The 27,040-nt window shown below is 40.1% G+C and overlaps 1 protein-coding gene across 1 annotated transcript in view; it reads left to right on the forward strand.

Annotated features, from left to right (window-relative positions):
* LOC128562036 (uncharacterized) overlaps positions 1-27,040 on the forward strand; it is an 80,464-nt gene that overhangs the window by 21,978 nt on the left and 31,446 nt on the right. Inside the window, exons 2-11 of the mRNA XM_053556644.1 lie at positions 4,072-4,093; positions 5,666-5,754; positions 5,992-6,105; positions 7,497-7,551; positions 7,724-7,823; positions 9,824-9,922; positions 24,450-24,510; positions 24,616-24,651; positions 24,727-24,794; positions 24,918-24,997. Of these exons, the coding sequence (XP_053412619.1) occupies positions 4,072-4,093; positions 5,666-5,754; positions 5,992-6,105; positions 7,497-7,551; positions 7,724-7,823; positions 9,824-9,922; positions 24,450-24,510; positions 24,616-24,651; positions 24,727-24,794; positions 24,918-24,997 (724 nt within the window). The remainder of the gene's footprint in view (positions 1-4,071; positions 4,094-5,665; positions 5,755-5,991; positions 6,106-7,496; positions 7,552-7,723; positions 7,824-9,823; positions 9,923-24,449; positions 24,511-24,615; positions 24,652-24,726; positions 24,795-24,917; positions 24,998-27,040) is intronic.

Below are 27,040 nucleotides of genomic sequence, written 5' to 3' on the forward strand. Positions count from 1 at the left end.
CTTACATTGCTTCTGATCCATTGTGATGGTCAGAGTGTAGAACAGGTTGAAGTATTTCCTGTAGAGCTGGTCTTGTTGTGGCGAATTTCCTCAATGTTTGTATATCTGTATATGATTTTATTTCTCCGTCAATTTTAAAGCTTAGCTTAGCAGGGTACAGAATTCTGGGCTGAAAATTGTTCTGTTTAAGTAGATTAAAGGTAGATGACCATTGTCTTCTTGCTTGGAAAGTTTCATTAGAGAAGTCTGCGGTCACTCTGATGGATTTGCCCCTGTAGGTCAACTGGCGCTTACTCCTGGCAGCTTGCAGAATCTTTTCTTTTGTCTTGACTTTGGACAGGTTCATCACAATGTGTCTTGGAGAAGCTCGGTTAGAGTTGAGGCAACCTGGGGTCCGATATCCCTCTGAAAGCAGTGTGTCAGAACCTTTGGTGATATTTGGGAAATTTTCTTTTATAATATTCTCTAGTATGGCTTCCATTCCTCTGGGGCATTCTTGTTCCCCTTCTGGGATTCCTATAACTCGTATGTTGGAATGTTTCATAAAGTCCCATAATTCTGACAGTGACCGTTCTGCTTTCTCTCTCTTCTTTTCTGCCTCTTTTACTATCTGAGTTATCTCAAGAACTTTGTCTTCTACCTCTGAAATTCTTTCTTCTGCATGGTCTAACCTGTTGCTGATACTTTCCATTGCATCTTTAAGTTCCCTAATTGACTGTTTCAGTTCCTTCAGCTCTGCTATATCCTTTCTATATTCTTCATATCGTTCATCTCTTATTTGATTCTGTTTTTGGATTTCCTTTTTGTTGTTTTCCACTTTATTAGCAGTCCTTTATTGTTTCCATCATTTATTTCATTGTTTTCATCATGTGTATTCTAAATTCCCTTTCTGTCATTCCTAACATTTCTTTATAGGTGGAATCCTCTGCAGTAGCCACCTCATGGTCCCTTGGCGGGGTTGTACTGGACTGGCTCTTCATGGTGCCTGGAGTTTTCTGCTGATTCTTCCTCATGAGTGATTTCTTTTATCTGTTTCCTTGCCCTAATTTTCCTTTCACTTCCTCTTGGTCTTTAAGTTCTCGTGCCTGTGGACTAAGGTTTCGATGAGTCCTTTGGTACAGGAACAGAATGGTGAGAAGGTTGAAGAGCAAGAAAGGGATGGAATAAAGGAGGAATGAGTGAAAAGAAAAAAAAATAGAGAAAGAAGAGGGGGTGGGTAAAAGGAATATTGACAGAAAGAAGAGAGGCACAGAAAGAGGGCGACAGAGCAATATAGGTGTACAGTAGGGTACTTTGACACAACCAAAAAAAAACCCACCTTTTGGGGGCACCCCATTGGGTGAGGTCAGCAGCTCTTTGCTAACCTGGTCAGACACAGTACCCCACCTCCACCAAGTAGAGAGGAAAGACAAAAATGCTATAAATCAAACCAAAACAAGCAAACAGAAAACTTTATGGGATAAAATTGGGTGAAAAACAAATAATAGTGGTAGAAACACTAGCAAAAATGAAGTTCTAGTTATTGAGAAATGCAGCAATGGGAAATTATAATTACACTAGAAAATTGAGAAAGAAAAAAATCTGTACAGAAAAGGTTGAAATTAAAAAAACAAACATCAACAACATCAAAATAAACAGATAAACAATCAAACCAAAAAAAAAAAAAACCACAACCAAAAACAAAGCAGTATGTATATGTTGTTGAATATTGTCTGGGCAACACGTGGTCTTCTGGGGTATGAGCATTAATCACAGTGCTGATATGACTGGAGGCTGCAGATTTCTCCAACCCCAGCAGGTAGACACCCTAAATCTCTCTTCAGCCCTCTTAAAAGGCACTTTGAACTTGTAAACTTGCTGAGTAGAAGTTTCCCAGGAAAGTGCTTGTCACTGGAATCACTGCTGAAGTGGCTATCCACTTACCCAGTGTGCCAAAACTGGTCTCACTCTGCCCCTGAGGGTTAGGGCTATAAGGTGGCTCAGACCTCGCCCTTAGGCTACTCAGTCGCTGGGTTACCAGCTCCCTCCGGATTCTTGCTCTGCAACCCTGAGGGTGGAGCTTGCCGGGGCAGATCACTCACAATGGCTCTCTGTGGCCCACAGCCAAACACTATTAGCTCCGTCTGGCTCAGTGGCTCAGACTGGGGCCCTAGACAATGGCCAAAGTTCTCCGCACTCCTGCTCAGGCTCTCCCTAAGGCAGTTCAACTGAGTGCCAAGTCCAAAGACACCAAAACAGTTCACAGGTAAGGCCTTTCCGGTTTGCAGTCTCGCTGCTACTGAACTTACTTACAGTTACTGGCGGGTTTAGACCAATTGAACACATGCGACCACTTGCCGGTTTTCCACTGTTTTAGTCCTCCTCTTGGGGTCCAGAAGTCTCTTGCTGACTCCCTGTATCCTCACAAGGATGATTATAGGCAGATCCCATCAGCCAGAAATGCCTGGAGTCCTATCTCCCCAGACTCATGGTGCCCAGATGCAAGGAAGCTGTTACTCGGCTGCCATCTTGCTCCCTAGCTTGCTCTTCTATTATTTTGTTTGTTTATATGGTTTTGATAAAGAATTTTGTAGCATTTCTTCTCTTGGCATATTATAATTATACTTAACATACTTTTTGATTTTTTTTTCTGTATAGAGATATATTTGAGTTTGAAAGAGGCATTTATGTTAATCCATAGTCACTATATAGGCTATTTTCAGGCTCTCATTCTTTATAATTTTGTGATCCTTTATTATTTATCCATAATTATAATCACCATATACATCATTGGTATTACTTTTTCTGCTATTACATTGAACAAACATTTTCCCATTGGATCAGTTCAGAAGAAGAAAACATGTAACTTCGTTCATCTCTTCTCTACTGCTCTTCTTTTCACATGTAGATCCCCATTGCTCACCTATATTATCCTCCTCTTTGAAGAGCCTCTTACAGGAGTTTTTGCCAGCCAGGTCTCCTGGAGACAAATTCACTCAAATTCTATTTGTCTCAGGGAGTTTTTATTTCTTCTTCCCTTTTGAAGGATAATTTTTCAGAACCCTAAATTCTAGTTTGGTAGTGTTTTATTTGAACATTTTAATTATTTCCCTTTCCTTTTGATTGTGTGGTTTCTAAAGAGAGGTCTAATGTAATTCTCATCCCTCTTACTCTGAAGGTAAGAAGTTCTTATTTTCTTTCCTGGCTCCTTCCAAGATGTTTTCCTTATCTTTAATTTTCTTCACTTTATGAGAAAATTATGTGTCAAAGTGAAGGATTTTTATCCAGCTCTGAGCTCATTGTATCTGTGGTTTTGTGTCCATCATTAATTATGGAATATTGTCACTCATTCTTGGATTAAATATTTTTATTAATTGTCCTTTCTTTTCTCATCTTCATTACATGTTGGTTATACCTTTTGTCATTTTCCACTGGTCTTAGATTTTTTAAGCTGTTCATTTTTTTCTCTTTACGTTTTACATATTACATATGTGCATATCAAAGTTTCTATCATTTTGCCTACTGAAGTTCACCATCTGAAGAAGACATGCTGGGTCTGATGTTTGCCTCAGAGGCCTCACAGTTTTCTTGAATACAAACCCATTAACATACCAAAATGCCATGTTTTGGCATATTGTTTTGTGAGAGTCAGTACTATGAATTTACTCTGTTAAATTAGTGATATTTAAGTAGTGTTAGATTACTATTTTGAGGATAAGAAACTATAAATAGGGGGGTGGGTAGAGGGAGGGGAATCGGTGGGATCACACCTGTGGTGCATATTACAGGGGTATTTGCGAAACTTGGTAAATGTAGAATGTAAATGTTTTGGCACAGTAACTGAGATAATGCCGGAAAGGCTATGTTAACCAATGTGATAAAAATGTGTCAAATGGTTTATGAAGTGAGTGTATGATGCCCCATAATCATATCATTGTATACAGTTATGATTTAATAAAAAAAATAAATAAATAAATAAAAATTATGTTGATCAAAAGAAAAGAATAAAAACAAAGAATATAAAAAAAAAGAAACTATAAATATTTCTTATTAGGTTTTGACATCAAATATAATTTTTTTCTCCTCTCTTAGATATGTCAGCCGCCATACCAAGGTAAGATTTTTAGGTTTCTATTCTCTTTGCAATTGTTTCTCAGGACTGGAATATTATGTGGGTTCTGAGTCAATCAGGAGTAAATACAGTGACTTCCCCCTCTCACTGACTTCTTCCTTCTTGAACACTGCACTCTTTCTGGGAGGAGCTCTGAAGGACAACATGAAGGGAGTTAGCACTGACTAAGATGAGAGATTAGATGGAGGCAGAGATCACAGGAGTAGGAGAAGAGGATGAGTTTACTTTGTAGACAAACGTGTAAGAAGCAGTGATGAAGTGAGTCTGAGGTGTGGAGGGAGCATTTTAATACAACCTGGCTTTTGGGGGAACTAGGGAAATGATGAGGATACAACCCGAACCTGAGTGTAAGCTGAAGGCTTAGAGAAGAGCCCAGATATCACAGGGAAACTGTGTGTAGTAGAAGTTTGAACAACATGTGGAGTGTGAAAGTGAGGAGAACCACAAATGCCTGTGGAGACTGCCTGGGATGAACTGGATGTAAAATCTGGATAATGACCCTGTACATTCTTCACAGACTTGAAGATCAAGTGATGCCAAAGGCTAAGAGAGTCAGGGCAGATTCTTGGTGCATAGTAGGCCCTCAAGTGGGGGCATTGTTACAGTGAATGCAGCATTGGTGGTGGTGAGATGATAGTCTCAGGGCAACAGAGCTCGTACGATGAGCAAATAGCAGATAAGTTACACTTTGATGGCAAATGAGAGGATTAAATGCCTGTCTGAGGATCCTGGAATTGAGGGCTGCATTCCAGGTGCTCCACATGTGTCACCCACCTGTGATACAGGTGCTGGATGTATAATGTCCACCTTTACTTACAGTAGCTGGCAACATCCTCATCTTGGGAATGAAAAGGCTTGTTGCGCAGGGAGTTTGCGTTTTCCAGGTCCTCCAGAGACTAAGTTGTCAAGGCCAGCTTGTATTGTCGTGTGCTTATGTTCATACTCCATGTTTCAAGATCCCCCCTGCACCCTCACCACACACACACACACTGGATGTCAAGCAGGAGAGCGCTCTGGGCAGCAGGACAATGGAACCTCTGAGTAGCCAGTCAGTGGGCACTTTGAATGTCCCTTCTACAAAATTATGAGTGGGTGGGAGTGGCTCAGACCTGGAGGGAAAAGAGAATTTCTGAGGGGACTTGTGTATTTGCCATGGTAATGGAAGATAGAAGTGCTTTTTTTTATAGATAGGATGCTTGCTTCTTTTGTTTATCCAATTTTTTCTGTGCTGAAGATAAAACTATTTGAAATAAGAGAATTCTCTAGTATGAATTGTGTCTATTGATATGAGAGATCCTCAGCAGAGTGATGTTTTCTCATCTTTGAAAATACTTGTAGTAGAAATTTATTTCAAAATAGCATATTACTTTCACATTCAGTTTTTTACATTTGACCAGCAACTAATTCTAAAGATGCTTTTTCAAGCATTATAATAAAAGTAAAATATGCTTTTATCTTCATATTGCCAGATGATGTTCAATTGCTACTAATACACTTGTGGTAATTGAATTCTTGGGTTTTCCTAAATTTGAGATTGTTTTTATCTCCTTCTAGGTATTAAAAAGCGTATTTCTGAGATGATCGATTATTTCAGGAAGGAGAAAAGGGAACATGTACCAAATATGTCCATTTGGGGACAGAAGGTATCACTGTTCTTACAACTTTTATGTTTACCTGTTTTAGCATTTAAACATGGAACTCCCACATCCCTCAGTCATTTTGCTCCCTCATTCACTGGGCGTCCTAGTTCATAAACTGTACATTTAGAGCAAAGAAGCTTTACATATGTAACATACCACTTCCCTTGTGTCAAGAGTTATACACTGGAAGATAGTTTTGCTATCACTTTAGTTTATATTTTTGAATTCTTGTCTTGTAAGGATCACATTACAACATGTGCAGAAATGAATAAAATGACATCCAGTGACATAATTAAAACTACATGGGCCAAGATTAAATTTGAGAGATGTCAGAAGATCAAAAATTCAAACTTGGTAAGTATCTGGCTGCTAACTTTGAGCGTAATTGGACTTTTGAGACATTTGGTTTATTGGGTGAATTGAGCTCTACATTTTCACTGTCTGTTCATCACAGTAAAAGTGTGGGTTTCTGGGACCTCAACTATTTTCTGGAAAATGATATCAAATTGAAGTGCTGACAACACAGCAACTTTTTATATTCAAGGGGATAGGAACTGTGTTTTATTTTTAAATCCTGGGTAGTTATTACATTCTTTGGCACTGCCCCCAATTGAGAAAATGCATAGAGATAAAGGAAGCTATCTAGCCAAGATGAGCAGCCCCTATTCCTCTTAGTGCTGAAGAAAGAATTTTCAGTGGGCATTTGAGAAGTTTTTAAATATTTTATTAAGAAAAGACATTCCAAATAGAGGAATCACAGGATCCAATGGCAGGTCAATTTTTAGGTCCCTGAGTGTTCTCCAAACTTCTTTCCAAAAGGAACATATTAGTTTGCATTCCCACCAGCAGTGGAGAAGACTTAATAAAAAAAAAAAAGAAAGAAAAGCCATTCCATTAAGAAAAGCTTGGTGGAGCTGTTTGATTTGAACAACTTTTTAGCTTCTTTGCTTTCCCTTTGTCATCAGTCATCTCTTCCATTATCTGGAATGCAGGAAAGTCCGGGGTGCCCCAAAGATTCATGCCACATGGTGACACGAATCTTCTGTTCCTCATTTCCTTATGTGCTTGGCCTTTCTCCAAGCCCCAAACTAGATCAACCAATTCCCCCATGAAGCACATTAGTGACAGGGACACACGTGGTTGCTGTTTCATCCTTTTAACAGATGTTCTGTTGAAATCCTAGTACATTTCCTATTTCCATGTCATGAGCAGATGTTAGGAGAGACCATTCTGCAATGACATTGAATGATGTTACTTTTGTGAAGATGCCATAAATTTATTAGGAAAATGATATACATGCACTATTGAACTTTAATTGTATAACTTAGCTTGGATGAGGAGCAAATCTTTCAGGTTTAAGAGGTGACATTCCTGCAATAATCTACATTAAATTTTTATTCTTGGGAACTTAGACATTAGTGAGAGTTTTAAAATTGCTTTTAAGAAAGCTAAGAGCAGGGAAGGAAAGTGAAATCCGAGGGAGGCAGGTACAGCAGGAGAAATGGGTGGCTGAATGTCAAGGAGGAGGAGGTAACAAAAACTTACTCCTACAGGTTACATCACTCAGAGAACTGAACATAACTACTTCCTTTCTAATTAAAAAAATTCATTGTAGTAAAATATTGATCATCTGGTAATAACCATCTTCATTAACCACAGTTAGGCATACAGTTCAGTGTTAAGTATATTCATGTAGTTGTGCAATCACTATTACTTAAATATCTCTTCTCAAATCTGTTATACAGTCAGGAAATGAAAAGCATGACTTGTGGGAATCAAAGCACGGAGCCTTGAGGTTCAGTAAGTGTTGCTCAGAAGCCATGCAATTTGTGGGAAGAGGGGTGGAAAGAGTTTCTCCTGGGAGGTGAAGAAGGGCTTCCTCCCCTTGTGATTCTCACCTCCTTTCTCCACCTTGAGCAACATTTCAGGCCCACCTGCACACACACAAAGAAAATTGTTTTGTCCTTTCCAGGAATTAAAAACATCCTGAACAATGGTGAGGAACTGTACCTGAAAGAGAAGGAGACTAAGTTCAAAATGGCGAAGACCACAGCAGATTACATTTCCGAGAGGTATGAGCAAAGACAGACTGAAGCAGAAGAGTAAGATGCTCGTGTGTTCATTGCTGCTAACTCTGGTTGTGGTGTGAACAATGTGTGTCTCTATTCAGACAACTGTAATTTCCTTTAGAATACTTTCTGCAGTGTTTGTGGCTAATTCGTTCTGTAAAGAACCGCGCATGTCAGTCTCGCCTTGATTTCTGTAATCTACATCAGTTTGTTCTCTTTAGCATTCGTCTTTGTAATTTACTTGTGATTGGAGGGGGTACTGATACTAACATTGTTTCACTTTAACATCTGGATCCCCATATAATTCTTTAGTTTTCCATCACATCCCATTATATTGACCTGTGATTTGTGTAGTCATATTTTTTTAGATGCACAACCCTGGGTAAAAATATTTAGACAACCCTTGAGAATTAGTGAGACATTATCCTGCTGCAGAGGTGATGGGAGTTCACTTCTAGCAGGTTGTCAGGGTCACTGGCAGTACTGGGGCCCTTCAACCCTGTAGGCAATGAGATCACTCAGTATTGACTAAGTCCCTTTCTTCCTAGTGCACAGCTTTTCTGAATGTCAACCAAAGCCAGTGGACTTTAGTGGGGTCCCTGTTTTATCAGACCCTAAACTCCACTCACTTCCTTCTACCCTCCTGCATGTGTGTGAATGGTGCTTGGTTCTTTGCCTCGCAGTGGTCATTCTGGACGTTCTTGATGAAACTGGTAGAAATTGGTCCCAAATGCCAGGCTGATCTTAGGCTTCTCTCCCCCTTTTGGGGTCATTTTCTTAATATCTATTGAGTTTGATGCATTATATGAAATTTGATGCACTCAGCCCTGTCTTTCATATTCTGCCCAGTGTTTCCTACTGATTCAGGGGAGGTCGGGATGTGCAGATCCATTCATCGGTATTCCAAAGCAGAACTCTTCTCAGCTTCCCTCAGCACTCAGATTTTGTGTCATTTCTTCCCACAAGCATGGCAGGGGGGCTATGTCCTAACTGGCTTCTTTCTTTTGGGGGACACTGTGCTGTTCCCCTTTGTTTTCATAGCACCTTGCAGCACACCCACTGACTGTGAGTCACTCCAGAATGCACTTGCTGAAGGATTTTCTGAGTGCCCACAAACAAATACATTAACTTTCTTTAGTGTTTTTGTGTCTGTTTCTTAGAGTTCTTTGAATTTCAGACATATTCTCCATATTAAGTATCAAGTGACATTCTTTACATCACAGTCAGAAACAAAATACTTGAGGTCAACCCAGTAAGTCTAGCTTTTAGGTCATCACCCTATTCTGCCTCCAGTTTATATGAACTCAGGCTTGAGTTGATGAAGACCAAGTTTGATGGTTTCCCACTATATTCTGGTTCAGGAGATCACATTATGTCTGTGGAGCCTTTCAGGTCATTTTTAATTCAGCACATGTGGACAGCACTCAGTTTTGCCTTTTCCCTCAAACAGGATACTAGAAGTAGGTGCCCAAGTGGTCTAATCCTGAATCCTAGAAATGACCAGTACTGAACTGAAGGATTAATTACTCCATGACCCCTTGGTTGTCTGAGTCCTGCCATTAACCTTTGACTGAGAATTAGATTTGACTTTAAGGGAAGTAAGCCAGGGAACTATCCCTTGCTCTAAGCTGATGTATTTAGTTGAAATGAGGTGGTCAGCTCTGATTCCACATTGACAAAAATGGAACTTTCACTGTGTCGAGCAGGAGACTAACCCCAGAATGGCAGACCATGCATTTCACCTGTGCCTTTAAAATTCCTTGACTATTTATCAGTGAATAAGAGTAGAGAGTTATGAATAGAAGCTCATAAGTGGAGACACTCACCAGAGGCCAGAGTTTGCTGTTTCCTTATTTGTCAGTGAGAGGCTTCACTTCTCCCTCTGATTCTGATCATCAGTCTATACATTTAGGGAAGGTGGCAGGGAACCTTCACATGCTGGGAGGGAGGAAAGGTAGTTTGACATGGGCTAATGGATAATGTGTGTTTCTCTCCCATCTCAGGAAGCTGAGGAAAAACCTTCAGCTGTCAGAAAGCGAGAGGCAGCAGTTCCAAGTGGACAACACCTTGAGATGTGCTAGAGAAAAAATAAGGATATACAAGTGAGTTCAGAGAGTGAGCACCAGCTCTGCAGAAATCTCTATTGGATTGTGTTTTTTATCTTTCTCCGGTGTTTAGACCCAAGTTGTACAGAAATTCAAGGTTGATGAAAAGATATATATGTAGAGAATTCACAAGGGAATACCAAAGTACCCTCAGTTTTACAAATGCCAAAATAATTTTAAGTGACTAAACCTTTCCTGATCTCCAGTGCCACCAAGACTGAGTGAAAGCTCACTTCAAACAAACATTTCTAAGTGTGGAGAACATCGTCATAACCATTAGAAAAACATTTTGGTGGAGGATGAACCACAGCCATATAAATGCTTGGCCCATTTCATAAACCCAGATATCACTGCCTTATGATGTTCTCTATGGTGAGAACATAAGTACTAGGAGAATAATAGAGCTTTACAATAAAAAATACACAATGAAGGATCAATTAAGGGAATACTGAGATTCAGAGAGGATATTATGTCAACTCAAAATGCAACAGGCATGAGGAGGAGGTAAGATGGCCCACTGGAGCCAGCTTTTAACAGAAGCTCCCATGTAGAGGTAGAGATAAAGGTCTGAATGAACCCAGTAAAGCTGAATGTGGGGAGCTGAGCTGAGAAAGAAGATTGATAAGTGCATGTCATCCCTGTTGAGGCAAGCTGCAATCCCAAGGAAGCAAACTTCAGGTACAAAACCCATCCCAAGGAGGATGAGAGTCAGTCCCCTCCCCCAGGACAGTGGCTTGCTGTGTGCTGTCTACAAGGGAGCAGTGAACAGAAGACTTCTTGTTTCACTTCATGGGAGGGAGCTGCTGAAGGCCAGGACTCCTTCCCCAGAGCAATTCCACTGACATTATCCTGGACATTCTCTTGCCCAGCATAAAAGTTGAACAAATATTTTCCCCGCCATTCTGAACTCCCAGTCTACCCTTCCCTCCCCTCACCTGGCGGGGAAACCTCTGCAGGGGGAAACCTACCCCATGCAGAGCCCAGAGTGCCTGGCCACTCCTTGCTAGAGCTGGGCATTGCATGGGCTGTGGCACAGCTATGCTGAAACTGTGACTCAAGTAGAAGTGAGATGCAGGGCCAGAAGAATGGGTCCAGTGTGGCATAAGTGCCTAGCAGGGCACGGGGACCCAAGCAGTGGCCCATGTGAAGCAATGGCAGTGATGGTGGCCTTCCCTGGGCTCCTGCCAGGGTCAAATTTTGGAGAGATGCCTCTGCAATTCTGTGGACCCCAGGAGGGACCCAGACCTCACCCCACAGGGGTTCCAGAGAAGAGTGCAGCTGGGGCAGAGACAGTAGTCACTAAGAGAGAATAACACATGCTGCGAGTATAACCCCTGGCTCAGAACAGATTTGGGATGAACACTCCCCAGTTTCCAATGAGCACCAAAGGGAGTCAGGCTTGAGCTCCCTCTGCCTACTGGTGGCAGAGGGCAATGGCCTGGCCAAGGAACAATTGACCCCCCTTTGACTCTGGCAGGGGTAAATCCCTGGCTCATTTGCACATTGGAGGGAACTGGGCCACAGCCCTGAGGGGTTACCAATGGCTGGGTGTGGCTGAGGTGCAAGGTGGATAAGGAGGTGCCAACCCTCCTGGACTAACTCTTTTGCTGGGTGGATCTTTCTGTCTCCTCTGTCTCAACTGAGCACCAGAGTGAGTCACACTTGAGGTGCTAGAGGACCACTGCTATCTGGTTAGTGGAGGCCTTTTGAACTTTCCCACTTGAACAGTGATTGTGCTACATGGGACAATTGGTTTGGAACTCTTGAGCTGGGCCAGCCACTCGGGGACCCTCCAAGGTTGAGCCCTGGTTGAGTCATTTTGGGAGGGACTGGTTTTCCTCTCCCAGTTGTCAATGGTGGGGGTTCGGGTGGGTGTCTTAGTCACTTGTATCTCTCCCCAGCTGAGATTTTAACCCAAACCCACTGATTCACTAGGATTGGATAGAGGCTGGCTGAATATAAGACAGAGCCACCTAGCCCCATCACATCAATCAGGTCCACAGAGTCTAAGGCTGCAGGACTAAAAGGGACCTTTGTAAGGCTATAGGGAAAAGCCACAGTCACCAGTCCCAGCTCCTGGTAAAGGGTTGGATACCTACAACTCCTGTAGCCCTCACTCCAATCTCACTTTACCAGCTTCTCTAGACAAACTGTGAAAAATAATCATGGGGCAGAACCAGCAGAAAAAAATCTACCAACATGAATAATCAGAATAGATCAACTCCCCCAAGGAATGACAAAGGAGATACAACAGAAGATACCATTCATAAACAAATGGCTGAAATGTCAGAAATAGAATTCAGAATATGGATGGCAAATAAGGTGAATAGAATGGAAGAAAAGTTGGAATTAGAAATTCAAGGAGTAGTTCAAAAATTCTCTCAAGAAATCAGTGAATTCAAAGACAAAATCACCAAGGACTTAGACATAATGCAAAAAGAAATTGCCGACCTCAAAGAAGTGAAAATTACAGTAGAAACTCTCAGTAACAGAGTGGAGCAGGCAGAAAAGGATTTCTGATGTATAAGACAAAGAGTTTGAATTCTCTGCTTAAAGAGGCAGTGGAGAGAAAAAAAAATGGATCACTCCCTAAAAGAGTTGTGGGACCACTCCAAAATAACAAACATTCACCTTATAGGAATTCCTGAAGGAGAAGAGGATGGTCCTAAAGGCCCTGATGCTCTACTCCAAGATATAATGGAGGAGAACTTCCCAAGCTTGGCAAGAGATACACAAATTCAGATAGCAGACAATTTCAGAACCCCAGAAATAATCCAAATAAAGCATCTCCTAGACACATTGTAATTAACTTTGCCAAAGTTAACATGAAGTAGAAAATTCTGCAAGCAGTCAGATGTAAGAAAAGTATAAACAACAAGGGGAAGAACATTAGAATGACTACAGATCTCTCAGCTGAAACTTTTCCAGCCAGACGAGGGTGGCTTCAACCTTTGATTTCCTAAAACAAAACAAAACAAAACAAAACAAAACAAAACAAAACAACTTTCAGCCCAGGATCCTGATCCAGCTAAAATGAGTTTCATTTGTGATGGAGAAATCAAATACTTTACTGATTTACACATGTTCAAGAAATTTGCCATAACTAGACCAGCTCTACAAGATATTCTCAGACCCATCCACCACGATAACCAGCTTAATGATCTACCACCAAAGTAAACTCCCCCAGAAAGCCATGTACAAAACCTAACATCCATAATGGTGAAAGGATTAAAAACATCCACCAGACATTTGAAAAACATGACAACCAAGACACTGCCATGCTTATCAATACTCTCAATTAATGTGAATGGCTTAAATTGTCCTCTAAGAGGCACAAGTTGGCTGACTGGATGCAAAAACTCAGGCTAGAATCTCATCTTGGCTTGGTGCCTGGAGCTCAGCAGCTAGGGCCCCAGCCACATACACTGGAGCTGGTGGGTTCGAATCCAGCCCAGGCCTGCCAAACAACAATGACAACTATAACCAAAAAATAGCCAGGCCTTCTGGCAGGCACTTGTAATCCCAGCTACTTGGGAGGCTGAGGCAAGAGAATTACTTAAGCCCAAGAGTTTGAGGTTGCTGTGAGCTATGACACCATAGCGCTGTACTGAGGGCAACAAAATAAGACTCTGTCTAAAAAAGAAAAAGAAAAAAGTATCTCTTCTTACCTTAAAGGATAAAAATAGACTGAGGTTGAAGAGATGGATATCTATAATTGAGGCAAATGGAAATCAGAAAAAAGCAGAGATTGTGGTTTTATTCACAGATACAATAAGATTTAAACCAACAAAGGTAAGGAAAGATAAGGCTGGTCACTTTGTCTTTATCAAGGGAAATACCCAATATGAAGAGATTTCATATTTATATGCCCTACCAGAATGCTCCTCAATTTATAAAGGAAGCCCTAACAGACATGGACAATTTGATATCTTCCTGAACTATAATAATCGGAGATTTTAACACCTCTTTGCCACTGTTGGATAGATCCTCCAAGAAAAAAACAAAACAAACAAGTATTGGACTTAAACTTGACCCACAACAAATGGACTTAACAGACATCTACAGAAAATTTCATCCTAATAAAACTGAATACACATTCTTCTCATCAGCCCATGGAACATCCTCCAAAACTGATCACATCTTAGGTCACAAGTCTAACGTCAGCAAATTTAAAACAATAGAAATTATTCCTTGTATTTTCTTGGACCATCATGGAATAAAAGTTGAACTCAACAACAACAGAAATCTTCAAACTCATACAAAGACATAGAAACTAAATAACCTTATGCTGAATGATAGCTGGGTCAAAGATGAGATTTACAAGGAAATTACTAAGTTTTTGGAACAAAATGATAATGAAGACATGTATTGTCAAAACATGTGGGACACTACAAAGGCAATCCTAAGAGGGAAATTTATACCATTGCAAGCCTTCCTCAAGAGAACAAAAGGAGAGGAAGTCAACAACTTAATGGGTCATCTCAAGAAAATGGAAAAGGAAAACCATTCCAACCCCAAACCCAGCAGAAGAAAAGAAATAACTAAAAGTAGAGCAGAATTAAATGAAATTGAAAACAAAAGAATGATTCAGAAGATCGACAAATCAAGAGGTTTGTTTTTTGAAAAGATTAACAAAATTGATAAACCTTTGGCTAACCTAACCAGAAACAGAAAAATGAAATTCCTACTATCATCAGTCAGAAACGGCAAAGGCACAATAACAGCAGACACCTCAGAAATTTTAAAAATTCTTAATGATTACTACAAAAAACTCTATTCTCAGAAATATGAAACTCTGGAGGAAATAGACCAATATCGGGAAGCAAGCCACCTTCCTAGACTCAGCAAGAAAGAATTGGAAATGCTGAACAGACCTATATCAAGCACTGAAATAGCATCAAATATATGAAATCTCCCCCTCTCCCCCCCAAAAATCTGGGACCACATGGCTTCACATCTAAATGCTACCAAACCTTTAAAGAGGAACTAGTACCTATATTACATAACCTGTTTCAAAACATACAAAAAGAAGGAATACTTCTTTTTTTTTTTTAATTGTTGGGGATTCATTGAGGGTACAATAAGCCAGGTTACACTGATTGCAATTGTTAGGTAAAGTCCCTCTTGCAATCATGTCTTGCCCCCATAAAGTGTGACACACACCAAGGCCCCACCCACCTCCCTCCTTCCCTCCTTCTGTTCCCCCCCCATAACCATAATTGTCATTAATTGTCCTCATATCAAAATTGAGTACATAGGATTCATGCTTCTCCATTCTTGTGATGCTTTACTAAGAATAATGTCTTCCACTTCCATCCAGGTTAATACGAAGGATGTAAAGTCTCCATTTTTTTTAATGGCTGAATAGTATTCCATGGTATACATATACCACAGCTTGTTAATCCATTCCTGGGTTGGTGGGCATTTAGGCTGTTTCCACATTTTGGTGATTGTAAATTGAGCTGCAATAAACAGTCTAGTACAAGTGTCCTTATGATAAAAGGATTTCTTTCCTTCTGGGTAGATGCCCAGTAATGGGATTGCAGGATCAAATGGGAGGTCTAGCTTGAGTGCTTTGAGGTTTCTCCATACTTCCTTCCAGAAAGGTTGTACTAGTTTGCAGTCCCACCAGCAGTGTAAAAGTGTTCCCTTCTCTCCACATCCACGCCAGCATCTGCAGTTTTGAGATTTTGTGATGTGGGCCATTCTCACTGGGGTTAGATGATATCTCAGGGTTGTTTTGATTTGCATTTCTCTAATATATAGAGATGATGAACATTTTTTCATGTGTTTGTTAGCCATTCGTCTGTCGTCTTTAGAGAAAGTTCTATTCATGTCTCTTGCCCATTGATATAAGGGATTGTTGGATTTTTTCATGTGGATTAATTTGAGTTCTCTATAGATCCTAGTTATCAAGCTTTTGTCTGATTGAAAATATGCAAATATCCTTTCCCATTGTGTAGGTTGTCTCTTTGCTTTGGTTGTTGTCTCCTTAGCTGTACAGAAGCTTTTCAGTTTAATGAAGTCCCATTTGTTTATTTTTATTGTTGTTGCGATTGCCATGGCAGTCTTCTTCATGAAGTCTTTCCCCAGGCCAATATCTTCCAGTGTTTTTCCTATGCTTTCTTGGAGGATTTTTATTGTTTCATGCCTTAAATTTAAGTCCTTTATCCATCTTGAATCAATTTTTGTGAGTGGGGAAAGGTGTGGGTCCAGTTTCAGTCTTTTACATGTAGACCTCCAGTTCTCCCAACACCATTTATTGAATAGGGGGTCTTTCCCCCAAGGTATGTTCCTGTTTGGTTTATCGAAGATTAGGTGGTTGTAAGATGTTAGTTTCATTTCTTGGTTTTCAATTCGATTCCAAGTGTCTATGTCTCTGTTTTTGTGCCAGTACCATGCTGTCTTGAGCACTATGGCTTTGTAGTACAGACTAAAATCTGGTATGCTGATGCCCCCAGCTTTATTTTTGTTACAGAGAACTGCCTTAGCTATACGGGGTTTTTTCTGGTTCCATACAAAACACAGAATCATTTTTTCCAAATCTTCAAAGTACGATGTTGGTATTTTGATAGGAATGGCATTGAATAGGTAGATTGCTTTGGGAAGTATAGACATTTTAACAATGTTGATTCTTCCCATCCATGAGCATGGTATGTTCTTCCATTTGTTAATATCCTCTGCTATTTCCTTTCTGAGGATTTCATAGTTTTCTTTATAGAGGTCCTTCACCTCCTTCGTTAGGTATATTCCTAGGTATTTCATTTTCTTTGAGACTATGGTGAAGGGAGTTGTGTCCTTAATTAGCTTCTCATCTTGACTGTTATTGGTGTACACAAAGGCTACTGACTTGTGGACATTGATTTTATATCCTGAAACATTACTGTATTTTCTGATGACTTCTAGGAGTCTTGTGGTTGAGTCTTTGGGGTTCTCTAAGTATAAGATCATGTCATCAGCAAAGAGGGAGAGTTTGACCTCCTCTGCTCCCATTTGGATTCCCTTGATTTCGTTGTCTTGCCTAATTGTATTGGCTAGAACTTCCAGCACTACATTGAATAGTAAACGTGACAGAGGACAACCTTGTCTGGTTCCAGTTCTAAGAGGAAAAGCTTTCAGTTTTACTCCATTCAGGAAAATATTGGCTGTGGGTTTGTCATAGATAGCTTCAATCAGTTTTAGAAATGTGCCACCTATGCCTATACTCTTCGGTGTTCTAATTAGAAAAGGATGCTGGATTTTATCCAATGCTTTTTCTGCATCTATTGAGAGGATCATATGATCTTTATTTTTGCCTCTGTTAATATGGTGGATAACGTTTATAGGCTTACATATGTTAAACCAGCCTTGCATCCCTGGGATGAAGCCTACTTGATCATGATGAATGACTTTTTTGATGATAAGCTGTAATCTATTGGCTAGGATTTTGTTGAGAATTTTTGCATCTATATTCATGAGTGAGATTGGTCTGAAATTCTCCTTTTTGTTTGGGTCTTTTCCTGGTTTTGGTATCAGGGTGATGTTTGCTTCATAGAATGTGTTGGGGAAGATTCCTTCTTCCTCAATTTTTTGGAATAATTTCTGCAGTACAGGAATAAGCTCTTCCTTGAAGGTTTGATAGAATTCTGGAGTGAAGCCATCTGGACCAGGGCATTTTTTGGTTGGAAGCTTTTTTATTGTTTCTTTGATCTCAGTGCTTGAAATTGGTCTGTTCAGGAGCTCTATTTCTTCCTGGCTGAGTCTAGGGAGAGGGTGTGATTCCAAATATTGATCCATTTCTTTCACATTGTCAAATTTCTGGGCATAGAGTTTCTGGTAGTATTCAGAGATGATCTCTTGTATCTCTGTGGGATCAGTTGTTATTTCCCCTTTATCATTTCTGATTGAGATTACTAGAGATTTTGCTTTTCTATTCCTCATTAGTCTGGCCAATGGTTTATCTATTTTATTTATTTTTTCAAAAAACCAACTCCTTGTTTCATTAATTTTCTGAATGATTCTTTTGTTTTCAATTTCATTGATCTCTGTTTTGATTTTGGATATTTCTTTTCTTCTACTGAGTTTAGGCTTAGATTGTTCTTCTTTTTCCAATTCCGTAAGATCTCTTGTGAGATTGCTGATGTACTCTCTTTCTGTTTTTCGAATGTAGGCATCTAAAGCGATGAATTTTCCTCTCAAAACTGCTTTTGCAGTGTCCCACAGGTTTTGGTAGCTTGTGTCTTCATTGTTGTTATGCTCAAGGAAGTTAATGATTTCCTGTTTTATTTCTTCCTGCACCCATCTGTTATTCAACAGAAGATTGTTTAATTTCCATGCTTTTGGGTGGGGTCGAGCGTTTTCTTAGAGTTGAGTTCCACCTTTAGTGCCTTATGGTCTGAGAAGATACAAGGTAAAATTTCAATTCTTTTGATTCTGTTGATATTTGTTTTGTGTCCCAGGATATGATCAATTTTGGAGAATGTTCCATGGGGCGATGAGAAGACTGTATATTCTTTATCTTTGGGGTGGAGTGTTCTATATGCATCTATCAAGCACAGTTGTTCTGGGGTCTCATTTAAATCTCTTATATCCTTGTTTAATTTCTGTTTAGAGGATCTGTCCAGCTCTGTAAAAGGAGTGTTAAGGTCCCCTGTTATTATGGTATTATCAGATATCATATTGCTCAGACTGAGTAAGGTCTGTTTCAAGAATCTGGGAGTATTTACGTTGGGTGCACAGATATTTAGAATTGAAACATCTTCTTGTTGTATTTTTCCCTTGACCAATATAAAGTGACCATCTTTGTCTTTTTTGACTTTAGTTGCTTTAAATCCACATGTATCTGAAAATAAGATTGCAACTCCTCTTTTCTTCTGAATTCCATTTGCCTGAAAAATTGTCTTCCAACCCTTGACTCGGAGCTTTAATTTGTCTTTTGAAGCCAGGTGTGTTTCTTGCAGACAGCAAATGGATGGCTTGTGTTTTTAATCCAGTCAATCAATCTATGTCTCTTCAGTGGGGAATTCAAGCCATTAACATTTATTGAGATAATTGATAAGTGTGGTAGTATTCTATTCGTCTTATTTTGTGAGAGTCCATTGCTTAGTTTTATCTTTTGCATCAGTGTGGAGGTTAGGTTCTGTCCTTTGATTCCTGAGATCTTACTTTGCTGCTGATCCATTGTGGTGGTCAGTGTGCAGAACAGGTTGAAGTATTTCCTGTAGAGCTGGTCTTGTTGTGGCGAATTTCCTCAATGTTTGTATATCCGTAAATGATTTGATTTCTCCATCAATTTTGAAGCTTAGCTTAGCAGGGTACAGAATTCTGGGCTGAAAATTGTTCTGTTTAAGTAGATTAAAGGTAGATGACCATTGTCTTCTTGCTTGGAAAGTTTCATTAGAGAAGTCTGCGGTCACTCTGATGGATTTGCCCCTGTAGGTCAACTTGCGCTTACTCCTGGCAGCTTGCAGAATCTTTTCTTTTGTCTTGACTTTGGACAGGTTCATCATAATGTGTCTTGGAGAAGCTCGGTTAGAGTTGAGGCGACCTGGGGTCCGATATCCCTCTGAAAGCAGTGTGTCAGAATCTTTGGTGATATTTGGGAAATTTTCTTTTATAATATTATCTAGTATGGCTTCCATTCCTCTGGGGCATTCCTCTTCCCCTTCTGGAATTCCTATAACTCGTATGTTGGAACGCTTCATAAAGTCCCATAATTCTGACAGTGAACGTTCTGCTTTCTCTCTCTTCTTTTCTGCCTCTTTTACTATCTGAGTTATCTCAAAAACTTTGTCTTCTACCTCTGAAATTCTTTTTTCTGCATGGTCTAACCTGTTGCTGATACTTTCCATTGCATCTTTAAGTTCCCTGATTGACTGTTTCATTTCCTTCAGCTCTGCTATATCCTTTTTATATTCTTCATATCGTTCATCTCTTATTTGATTCTGTTTTTGAATTTCCTTTTGGTTATTTTGCACTTTATTAGCAGTTTCCTTCATTGTTTCCATCATTTCTTTCATTGTTTTCAACATGTGTATTCTAAATTCCCTTTCTGTCATTCCTAACATTTCTGTATAGGTGGAATCCTCTGCAGTAGCTACCTCATGGTCCCTTGGCGGGGTTGTTCTGGACTGGTTCTTCATGTTGCCTAGATTTTTCTGCTGATTCTTCCTCATGAGTGATTTCTTTTATCTGTTTCCTTGCCCTAATTTTCCTTTCACTTCCTCTTGCTCTTTATGTTCTCGTGCCTGTGGACTAAGGGTTACAGTACCAGAAGGGTGAGAAGGTTGAAGGGCAAAAAAGGGATGAAAGAAAGGAGGACCAAGTGATAAGAAAAAAAAAAGAAAAAGAGAGAAAAGAGAGGGGGTGGGTAAAAGGAATATTGACAAAAGGAAGAGAGGCACAGAAAGAGGGAGACAGAGCAATATAGGTGTCCAGTAGGGTACTTTGATACAACCTTAAAAAAAAAACCACCTTCTGGGGGTGCCCAGTTGGGTGGTTCCCTTGAGGTCAGCAGCTCTTTGCTAACCTGATCAGACACAGTACCCCACCTCCACCAAGTAGAGAGGAAAGGCAAAAATAGTATAAATCAAACCAAAACAAGCAAACAGAAAACTTTACGGGATAAAATTGGCTGGAAAAAGCAAATAATAGCAGTAGAAACACTAACAAAAATGAAGTTCTAATTATTGAAATAGGCAGCAATGGGAAATTATAATTAAACTAGAAAAATTGAGAAAGAAAAAGGATCTGTATGGAAAAGGTTGAACTTAAAAAACAAAACAACAATCAACAACATCAAAACAAACAAACAAACAAAAAAAAACAAACAAACCAAACAAAAAAAAAAAACACACAACCAAAAACAAAGCAGTATGTATATGTTATTGAATATTGTCTGGGCAACACGTGGTCTTCTGGGGTATGAGATGTTAATCACAGTTCTGATACGACTGGAGGCTGCTAGTTTCTCAAACCCCAGCAGATAGACACCCTAAATCTCTCTTCAGCCCACTTAAAAGGCACTTTGAACTTGTTCACTTGCTGAGCAGAAGCTTTCCCAGGGAAGTGCTTGTCACTGGAATCACTGCTGAAGTGGCTATCCACTTACCCTGTGTGCCAAAACTGGTCTCCCTCTGCCCCCAAGGGTTAGGGCTGCAAGGCGGCTCAGACCCCGCCCTTAGGCTACTTGGTCACTGGGTTACCAGCTCCCACCCAATTCCAGCTCTGCGACCCTGAGGGCGGAGCTTGCCGGGGCAGATCGCTCATAATGGCTGCCTGTGACCCAGAGCCAAACACTATTAGCTCCGTCTGGCTCAGCGGCTCAGACTGGGGCCCTAGACAAAGGCCAAAGTTCTCCGCACTCCCGCTCAGGCTCTGCCCAAGGCAGTTCAACTGAGTGCCAAGTCCAAAGACACCAAAACAGTTCACAGGTAAGACCTTTCTGGTTTGCAGTCTCGCTGCTACTGAACTTACAGTTGCGGGTGGGTTTAGACGGATTGAACACATGCGACCACTTGCTGGTTTTCCGCTGTTTTAGTCCTCCTCTTGGGGTCCAGAAGTCTCTCGCTGACTCCCTGTATCCTCTCAGGGATGATGATAGGCAGATCCCACCAGCCAAAGATGCCTGGAGTCCTATATCCCCAGACTCACAGTGCCCAGATGCAAGGAAGCTGTTACTTGGCTGCCATCTTGCTCCACCTCCCCGGAATACTTCTTTTTAACACATTCTACCAAGCAAATATCACCCTGATCCCCAAATCAGGAAAAAACAACAACAAAGAACAAAAATTAAAGATCAATATCATTAATGAATATGGATGCAAAAATTTTGAATAAGATCATAGTAAACAGAATACAACAGCACGTCAAAAGAATTATGCACAATGACCAAGTTGGTTTTATCCCAGGTTCACAAGGTTGATTCAAACTATGTAAATCTATAAATATAATACATCACAGAAACAAAATAAAAAATAAAGACCATATGATTCTCTCAATTGATGCAGAAAAAGCTTTTGATAATATGCAGCATCCTTTCATGATCAGAACACTTTTAAAAATAAGCATAGAAGGGACATTTCTTAGACTGATAGAGGCCGTCTACAGCAAACCCACAGCCAATATCTTATTGAATGGAGGTAAATTAAAAACATTTCCACTCAGATCTGGAACTAGAAAAGGATGCCCATTGTCTCCACTGCCATTCAACATAGTAATGGAAGTCTTAGCCATAACTATCAGGCAAGAGAAGGCTATCAAGGGTATCTAAATGGGGTCAGAGGAGCTCAAACTCTCACTCTTTACAGATGATATGATCTTATACTGGAAAACTCCAGGGACTCAACTACAAAACTCTCAGAAGTGATCAAGGAATACAGCAGCATCTCAGCATACAAAATCAATACTTACCAATCAAGCTGAAAATATAGTCAAGGACTCTATTCCTTTCATACAAGTGCCAAAGAAGATGAAATATCTGGGAGTTTACCTAACAAAGGAACAGAAAGATCTCTATGAAGAGAATTATGAAACTCTGAGAAAGGAAATAGCTAAAGATGTTAAATGAAAAAACATACAATGCTCATGGCGAGGAAGAATCAACATTGTTAAAATGTCCATACTACCCAAAGCAATCTACAGATTTAATGCAATTCCTGTTAAAGCACCATTGTCATACTTTAAATATCTGGAAAAAATAGTACTTCATTTTATATGGAATCAGAAAAAAAATTCAAATATCCAATACATTTCTCAGAAATAAAAACAAATCAGGAGGTATCACATTACCAGACTTCAGTCTATACTATAAATCTATAGTGATCAAAACAGCATGGTACTGGCACAAAAATAGACAGGTAGATATATGAAACAGAATAGAGAACCAAGAGATGAATCCAGCCACTTATTGTCATTTGAGCTTTGATAAGCCTATCAAAAACATAAATTGGGGGAAAGATTCCCTATTTAACAAATGGTGCTGAGTGAACTGGCTGGCGATGTGTAGAAGACTGAAACTGGACCCACACCTTTCACCATTAACAAAAAGTGATTCTCACTGGATAAAAGATTTAAACTTAAGATATGAAATACTAGGAGATAGTTCGGGGAAAACTCTTGAAGAAATTGGCTGAGGAGAATATTTTATGAGGAGGACCCCCTTGGAAATTGAAGTAACACCAAAAATATATTACTGGGATCTGATCAAACTAAAAAGCTTCTGCACAACCAAGAACACAGTAAGTAAAGCAAGCAGACAGCCCTCGGAACAGGAGAAGATATTGAAGGTTATGTTTCTGACAAAGGCCTGATAACTAGAATCCACAGAGAACTCAAACTAATTAATAAGAAAAGAACAAAATGATCTCATTTCCTTGTGATCAAGAGACTTGAACAGAAGTTTCTCTGAAGAAGACAGGTGTATGGCCTACACACACATGAAAAAAATGCTCATCATCCTTAAGCATCAGAGAAATGAAAATCAAAATCACTTTGAGATATCATCTAACTCCAGTAAGATTAGCCCACATCAAAAAATCCCCAAACTACAGATGTTGGCATGGATGTGGAGAAAAGGGAACAGTTTTGCACTGCTGGTGGGAAAAAAAGCTAATACAACCTTTTTGGAAAGAAGTTTGGAGAACACTTAGGGAACTAAAAATACACCCGACTTTCAATCCTGCAATTCCTCTACTAGGTATATACCCCGATGACCAAAAATCATTTTGCAACTAAGATATTTGACCCGAATGTTTATTGCATCCCAATTCATAATTACCAAGAAGAAGAAGCCCAATGCCCATTGACCCATGACCCAGTTCTCTGTGGATTCTAGTTATCAGGCTTTTGTGGTATAAGTAGACCATGGAATATTATGCAGCCATAAAAAAGATGGAGCCCTTACCTCTTTTATGTTTCCATGGATGGAGCTGGAACATAGTCTTCTTAGTAAAGTATCTCAAAAAATGGAAGAAAAAGTATCCAATGTACTTAGTACTATTATGAAACCAATATATAATCACCCACCCTTTCATATGAATAATAAAACACAACTATAGCACACAATGAAGGAGGGAAGAGGAGGAGGGGGAAGGAAGGGGGGAGGCTGGGGTAATTGGTGTGACCTTCTCACCTATGCAGCATATTGTAAGGGTACATGTCAAATCTATTAAGAGTAGAGTATAAATGTCTTAACACAACAATTAAGTGAGGTGAAAGCTATGTTAACCAGTTTGAGGTAAGCACTCCAAATTGCATATAAAATCAGCACATTGTACCCCATAAATGCATTAATGTACACAGTTATGATTGAATAAAAATAAATAAATGAATGAATGAACAAATGCAACAGGCACTAAATAATAAGGAAATAGTATAGCAAAAATTTTGATCTTACTGTGCTTTTAGAGTCATGTTTAATGTGTTTTACATGTATGGATAAACTGTATAAAGTTATTGATGTGAGGATAATGGGAACATGGGAAGATTATTTAAAATCATACTCAGCATTGTTCTTTGTCTAATGAAAGCAAATCTACCCCCATAGGAAAATAATTGACAATATGACAGAGCAGCAACACCAAGCCGACTTGAAGTATAGACTCCAGGTAACGTGCATCTGCCTGACACTTGCAGAATCCCTCAGCACCTAATGCAGATGAGATCATGGCCCTGAGACACCCTAAACCCGGGTTCTGATTTTGCTTTTTCAGATGGGAACATCAAACCGGAGGGCTGCACACTACTGGGTAAAATTTGTTCCTTTCCTTGTTTTTACACATAGTCTCCCAGGTCAGAATGTGGACCTATTTTGTCTCCCACAGCTCAAGACTAAAATATTAGAAAGACAGAAGGCAGAGCAGAGCTGGGAAGCTGCCTGCTTGAGGCGCAGGTGAGTGATTGTGGTGGACATTTTTAAGAATGTTTGTGATGTTTTAAGATGAAACTGTCAGTGTCTAGTAAAGCCCCTGGTGTTAAAATTCTTGTTCAAGTCCATTATTTGTCTCTTTTCAAGACTGGAAATAATGGAACTATTACATGGACTCCAAACACCTTTATGGAAGAAACCCAGCACCCAGGACACCGTGCGGAGAGGTAGGAGCTCACTGTGCAGGAGCAGCTGAAGTTGTGCAGCACAATCCACGCACTCTGCTTCTCCTTTTGGGGGCGATTGTTATGCTTTTGGAAAAAGTCTCAAGTACTTACTAAGGAGAATAGGAGTCTTCCAAGGGCACCAGGAAACTTTTTATCAGGTGCCCCAGACAGACAGCTCTTCTGGCTGTGTGTCCCCTGTGAATGGTGTTGCTCTGGCTCTCCAGTGACTTTGGGACCACCACCCCTGCTGACTCCACACTGACCTGGTGGATTCTCCTCACTGAAGACTTGAGCCAAGAAGGGAAATGTGTCAGCTTTCCTTCCCCCCACAAGTCAGTGCCGAAAGCTTCGTTTTTCTTTTATTTGGAAAAGATAACACCTGCAACATTTTAGAATGGGGTTTGTATGTGCTGATAAGATAGGACATTTTCTTACTCTGTCTTTCTGGACCAATATTGTACCACAAGATCCACTTTTTTTTTTTTTTTTTTTTTTTAGACAGGGTCTTACTATGTCATCCTTGGTAGAGTGCTGTGGCATCACAGCTCAGAGCAACCTGAAACTCTTAGGCTTAAGCCATTCTGTTTGCTTCAGCCTCCCAAGTACCAAGTAGCTGGGACTACAGTTGCCTGTGGAACACCTGGTTATTTTTTTGTTGCAAGTGTCATTGTTTAGCAGGCCCACGCTGTGTTTGAACCCACCAGTCCCGGTGTATGTGGCTGGTGCCCTAACCACTGAGTACAGGCACCGAGCCAAGATCCACTTTAAGACAGGAGACATTTATTCCCTATTTTTGGAGCTTCCTTTATTTTTCTAATTGTTTATTGTGAACTGTAGAGTTCCATTAGTGAATTAAATCCCTATGTAATTTTCCTGCACTAACATTATACTTAGTTTCTATAAATCAGTGATTCTCAACCTTCCTAATGCAGTGGCCCTTTAATACAGTTCCTGTGGGTCACGACTCACGGTTCAGAACTGCTGCTATAAATTGTTCTTTTTCCAATTACTATACCATTTGTTTATTACTATTCATCGTTATTTATAATATCTAGTCAGATATGGGAAACAGTAATTACAGGCAGACCTCAAGTTACAAACAGCTGACTTAGATACAACCCACACTTACGAAAGGACGCCATTACAGGTAATTGGTAAGTATGCCGTTACTAACATATACAAATTCAACTTCAGAACAAAACTACAGAACTTCTCTCATTCTTAACTCAAAGACTGCCCTTATACTTCAAGAGATTTAGCAAATGCCTCATGGTATGAAGCAAACGACACAGTGTTATTCATCTGAGGGGTTTATTGATTTTCTTCTCAGCTAAGGCTGTTTCTATTTTAATTTTTAATCTAAGTGATTTCCTCTGATATGCCCTGGGATACTATCAATTAAATAATGATTTCCAGCTCATTTGAACCCTGTCTTGTCCCTAATTGGTTACTGTAAGGAAACACCTGTGCCCAGCCTCTATGGTATCTTTGTGAAGTATGAGTATTGGGAGGCTCAGGGTCACTGAATCATCTGATCAACCCTCAGTCTGTGGTAATGGACAGATAATCAGATGACAGAGGGGTGCATGGGGGGTTCTCAACTCTGCACAAAACATGCAAGTCAGAAGGAGCCCATGTCTCTCTTCTTGTTTTAAGAAGATGTAGGACCTTAGAAAATGCCTCAGAAGAGCAGCATCTGGGTTCACTGAGGGGCTGGGAGAGTGAGTACTGGCTTCCACCTTCACCATTGAGTATGTTGACTGGACAAGGTGAACTGACTTGCACAGCCTCTGATCTTTTCTCTCTATGCGTCAGCAGAAAACTATGTCACACGTGGTGCTGCTGGACCTGGCAGGGCAAGTCAAAATGTGGCTGATGTTGTTTCAGGTTCCAAGGGCACACTTTAGGCATCAGTGACTCCCCAGAATGAGCTTGATGGCAGGTCCATCCTCTGTGGATGAGGAAGGAGGTTTGTTACAGACACCAGAAATTCCTGGATTGCAGATGGATGGCAACTCTGGCCATGTGCCCAATTCTGAGAGC

Source organism: Nycticebus coucang, chromosome 12, assembly GCF_027406575.1.
Source record: "Nycticebus coucang isolate mNycCou1 chromosome 12, mNycCou1.pri, whole genome shotgun sequence".
NCBI classification, from domain to species: Eukaryota; Metazoa; Chordata; class Mammalia; order Primates; family Lorisidae; genus Nycticebus; species Nycticebus coucang.